At 37.9% G+C, this 5599-nt stretch overlaps 1 protein-coding gene across 1 annotated transcript; it reads left to right on the forward strand.

The window, feature by feature from the left end:
• The first annotated feature begins 3004 nt into the window (after positions 1-3004).
• LOC104236411 (uncharacterized) lies at positions 3005-3988 on the forward strand. Its single transcript, XM_009790327.2, has one exon. The coding sequence runs from the start codon at positions 3147-3149 to the stop codon at positions 3612-3614; it is 468 nt and encodes a 155-aa protein (XP_009788629.1). The 5' UTR covers positions 3005-3146; the 3' UTR covers positions 3615-3988.
• The last annotated feature ends 1611 nt before the right edge of the window (positions 3989-5599 follow it).

The raw sequence follows: 5599 nt of genomic DNA on the forward strand, positions 1-5599 counted from the left end.
GGCGAGAGAGGTGTTAGGGATATCTACGGGACACTATGGTGGACACAAAGGAGATTGGTGGTGGAATGCAGTTGTCCAAGGTAAAGTGGAAGCAAAGAAGGCGGCTTACCTAAGGTTAGTAGGGAGCACTGACGAGGAGGAGAAGAGAGAGAACAGTCAAAGGTATAAGGTAGCTAGGAAGGAGGCGAAGATGGCAGTGACAGAGGCTAAAACGACAGCTTTTGCTCGTCTGTATGAGGAGCTAAGGAACAAAGGTGGGGAGAAGAAGTTATTCCGACTCGCTAAGGCGAGAGAGAGGACAACTCGGGATCTGGACCAAGTGAGGTGCATAAAAGATGATGACGACAAAGTTTTGATGGGAGATGACCAGATTAAGAGGAGGTGGCAGACCTACTTTCATAAACTTCTAAGTGAAGAAGGGGATCAGGATATTATACTTGGGGAATCGAGGAATGCCGACAGTCACCATGAAGTAAGTAATTGTAGGGACATTGAGATCGATGAAGTCATGGAGGCAATGCGTAAGATGAGAAGGGGCAGAGCTACCGGGCCAGACGAGATTCCGGTTGAACTGTGGAGGTGTGTGGGTCAAGCAGGCTTGGAATGGCTTACTGCATTGTTTAGTGTTATATTCAAGACTAATAGAATGCCTGAAGAGTGGAGGTGGAGTACAATGGTCCCGTTGTATAAGAACAAAGGTGATGTCCAGAGCTGTAACAACTATAGGGGCATCAAATTACTAAGTCATACCATGAAAGTTTGGGAGAGAGTGGTAGAAATGAGAGTGCGAAGGACGGTGTCTATTTCAGACAACCAGTTCGGGTTCATGCCGGGACGATCTACCACAGAAGCTATCCACCTTATTAGGAGGATGGTGGAACAGTACAGAGATAAGAAGAAGGATCTCCACATGGTGTTTATTGATCTGGAGAAAGCGTACGATAAGGTTCCTAGGAAGGTCTTATGGAGCTGCTTAGAGGATAAAGGGGTCCCGAGTAACTATATTAGGGTGATTAAAGACATGTATGATGGAGCTAAGACTCGGGTTAGGACAGTAGGAGGCGACTCTGAACACTTTCCAGTTATTACGGGGTTGCACCAAGGGTCTGCGCTCAGCCCATTCCTATTTGCCCTGGTGATGGATGCACTGACTCATCATATTCAAGGGGAGGTTCCATGGTGCATGCTATTTGCTGATGACATTATTCTAATTGACGAGACAAGAGGCGGCGTCAACGAGAGGCTAGAGATTTGGAGACATGCTCTTGAGTCTAAAGGTTTCAAGTTGAGTAGGACGAAGACGGAATACCTCGAGTGCAAATTTGGAGTTGAGCCGACGGAAGCGGGAGTTGAAGTGAGGCTTGACTCTCAAGTCATTCCCAAGAAAGGTAGTTTCAAGTACCTTGGATCGGTTATTCAGGGGATCGGGGAGATTGACGAGGATGTCACACACCGTATAGGGGTGGGGTGGATGAAGTGGAGGTTAGCGTCGGGAGTCTTGTGTGACAAGAAAGTGCCACCGTTACTAAAAGGTAAGTTTTATAGAGCAGTGGTTAGGCCTGCCATGTTGTATGGAACTGAATGTTGGCCGGTAAAGAACTCACACACCCAGAAGATGAAAGTAGCAGAGATGAGGATGTTGAGGTGGATGTGCGGGCATACAAGGATGGATAAGATTAGGAATGCAGATATTCGAGAGAAGGTGGGTGTGGCCCCCATGGAGGACAAGATGCGGGAAGTAAGACTCAGATGGTTTGGGCACATTCAGAGGAGGAGCACTGATGCACCGGTGAGGAGGTGTGAGCGACTGGCTGTAGTGGGCACGCGGAGAGGTAGAGGGAGACCTAAGAAGTATTGGGGAGAGGTGATCAGACAGGACATGGCGCGACTTAGGATTACTGAGGACATGGCCCTTGATAGGGAATTATGGAGGTCGAGCATTAAGGTTGTAGGTTAGGGGAGAGTGTGAATATTTCTACAGCACAAGTGAGAGAGACTATCTAGTTAGGAGTTAGACTAGGAATGTCAGTGGTCGTCTATTGATGCAGGGCTTTACCTTCTAGTTGTACTATACCAGCCATCTATTTCGTATTTCGTATTTCGTATCCTGTATTTCATATTTCGTATCTCTTATATATTGTTGTTATTTTTATTACGCATTTTTATGGTACTAATATATCATCTCCTATTGCTTTTTTGAGCCGAGGGTCTCCTGGAAACAGCCTCTCACCCTTCGGGGTAGGGGTAAGGTCTGCGTACATATTACCCTCCCCAGACCCCACTTATGGGATTATACTGGGTCGTTGTTGTTGTTGTTGTTGTTGTTGTTGTTGTTGCTTAGATCCGTTCCAATTTATATGATGTATTTTTTTTAATCTGTCCGAAAAAAAAATATTTTTAACTTCTGATTTTACTCTTAATGAAGGGGGATCATGGAACGATAAAGTTGTTTCTGTGTGATCTATAGGTCACAGGTTCGAGTTGTGGAAGTAACCACTAATACTTGCATTAGGGTAGATCTCATTTCTCTTTCGAGCACCTTTGCTTAGGACTGTGTTGATGCCATGGCAGTGCGGATTCTCCTCCGACCAGTAGTGCCCTTTACGAATTTTCATTAGTCGGTCTCTCTCATTTCTCTAAAGCAATGAGAAATGAGATGTCTTGTGCGTCGGACTGTTACCACTGATTTTTGTAAATCTATAGGAAATGGCCTAGTGACCAGGGGTTTTCACTGCTCTTTCTCGAAACCCTGCATGAACGCTCGAATGTGTATGTATTGGGTTACTTTTTTTAATTTTACATTTAATGAGATGCTTTATTGCCACGTAAATATTTCTATGACTTATTTTAGGTTACAAATTTTAAAAAGAAATTTCCTTAAATATTTCCTATAAAACTGCAATAAAATGTGACGAAGAGTTAAATCCAAAGGCAATTTGGTCATTTAACTTAACCGAAAACTTTATAAAATAAGCACAATATTGTTTATTTTGTCCCCATGAGTAGTACGGTTATTGCTATATAACATGGCCCTTTACATCCATCAATTCAACAACATTCACACGCACACACAGAAACAAGAGAGAAAATACACTCTTTTTTCTTTCTCAAAACTTTGATTGATTAATTATTCATCAATCAAAGATATGGGAAACAGTCTAAGGTGTTGTTTGGCTTGTGTTCTTCCTTGTGGAGCTTTAGATTTAATTCGTATTGTACACTTAAATGGACATGTAGAAGAAATTACAAGTCCAATCACAGCTTCTGAAGTTTTGAAAAATTATCCAAATCATATTTTGAGTAAACCATGTTCTCAAGGTACAATGGCTCGCCGGATTCTGATCTTGTCGCCGGAATCCGAGCTCAAAAGGGGTAGTATATATTTCTTGATTCCGGCAGCTTCCGTGCCGGAGAAGAAAAAATCCGGCAACCCCATCAAGAAATCATCCAAAAGTATTAAAATCAAGAAATGCCACGTCAGCATCCCCGATGGTGATCGGGATTTAAGCGATAATACGACGTCGAAAATGAAGAAGTCGTCGTCACGTAGGGACCGCCGGAGCGGTAAGGTGGCTATATGGAAGCCTCATCTTGAGAGCATTTCTGAGGACTAAGCGTGTTTAATATGGCGAAAGTTATTTTTCGAGAAAAATATTTTCTCTGACACATATTTTGGAGGAAAACCAAACCTTTTTTTGTTTACCCTTTTTAAAGGGTAATTTCCTCTTCTTCTTTTTTTTTTCTTTTTTTTTTCATTTGTGGATATATTTCCTTTTTTTTTTAATTTTCCATCTGCATGTAATAATAGCAGATTTGGATTAAGAGCGATGTTTAGCCTAAGGAAATTTACAAGAGAGAGATAGAGAGTTATCGTGAAAGTTGTACTCAAAATGAGGAAATGGTACTTTGAAAAGTATCTTTTTGTTTTTCCTCTTTCTTGTAAATTTATGGGGCTTCAATATAACTTTATGTGTTGTTATAATTGTAATTATTCTTTCTTGATCCCAAGCTCAAAGCAAATAAGTCAATTTTCATCTCATTTAAAATAAAGGGTATAATTTTGATGTATAGGAGCAGTGGCAGATCTAAAATTTAGACATAATGTAGGTTCAAGTATTGATTTTTAAACTGTATATATATCAGACTCAATGTATATTTCTTTTTCGCACGTATATATAATTAGACACTAAAATACTAGGTTTTTGCCGATACTAAAATACTAGGTTTTTGTCGACCCCGATCGAACCCTTTGTTGATCTGCAACTGTGTAGGATGTATAACAATTTTTTGCACTATTGTCCTTCATTTTGCACATTGGGATTTAATATTTTTATTGTCAAATATAAATTATAATTAGCTTTGGGATTAATGTTTATTAGATTAGGATGATCTCGAAGTAGGTTTTGGAGTCATGTCACGGGCACATATGTAGGCCAAATTAAGGGGGAAAACATGGAACTATTCAATGTATTCTCTTTCTTTATATATCAAACTTAATAATCTGGTCATTTAGCTGTCATCTAATAAAATAGATGAATGTCAATGATTGTTTTGATAGTTAGCTTAGTAAACAAACTCTTTCCTATAAAGGTTACGGTGAAGTTTTTTTTTTCTTTCTAAAACTTTACGCTTTTAGTTGGCGCCTTCCTTTTATGTAAGTCCAGCAAAAAGAATTCATTTTTAATAGTAGATTTCGAGTTCGAGTATTGTAATCACTTTTGTTAGGCAACACTTTATCATATAAAAATTTTCGATACAAATTCAGATTTAATTGGACCTCAACTAATACAATATATCAGTAGAAAACCAAAAAAAGAAAAAAATCCTTCTTGCTTCTAGTGTAAAGCAATTACTGATCCAGCAAAAGAAGTTAATTAATCTCTAGCAATCACAGAGTTATATTAATAACCATGTGTAATGTTGGTCAAAGTGATCATAACCGGCTGCAATAGGCTTAAGTGATCATCATAAACTTAAAATCATAAACATCGTAAAGCATTTGTATTCTATGTATTAACTATTAAAAACAATATATACACAATCAAGTTATCTAAAAGATAATTATACGTAAATTATTTAATAACATTGATTGATAACCTAAATTAAATGATAAGTAACTTACTATAACAGGTTAAATTATATTGAACATATAAAAAAGTTTAATTCAATTGATAAATAAAATATGTTGACAATTGCTTTCTTACTTCTAATGTAAATTAATCAATTATTTATTTAACAAAGAGTTAATTTAATTATGTATAGCAATCATAGTATCATAAATAACCATGTGTAATGTTGGTCAAAGTAATAACCAGCTTCGGTGGATGTTTAATCGGCTTGCAGCTTTATGTTTTGGCAAAAAGTTGTATCTGTAATTATCAACATCTCAACTAAGATTAAAATTCTTAAATATTTTTATCACATTGACACAATTTATGTGAAGCTTTTTGTAAGTCTGTTTATATCTACTTTATATTGATAGTCACAACAAATTACATGTCATTTTGCATCTATTAATATGTTCTTAATGTTTGTTCTAATAATTAAGCTAGTTGTACAACCCAAAATGCGACAAATCTTGTGTTTCCACTCTTATTAT

The sequence above is a fragment of the Nicotiana sylvestris genome, chromosome 2 (genome assembly GCF_000393655.2).
Source record: "Nicotiana sylvestris chromosome 2, ASM39365v2, whole genome shotgun sequence".
Lineage (NCBI taxonomy): Eukaryota > Viridiplantae > Streptophyta > Magnoliopsida > Solanales > Solanaceae > Nicotiana > Nicotiana sylvestris.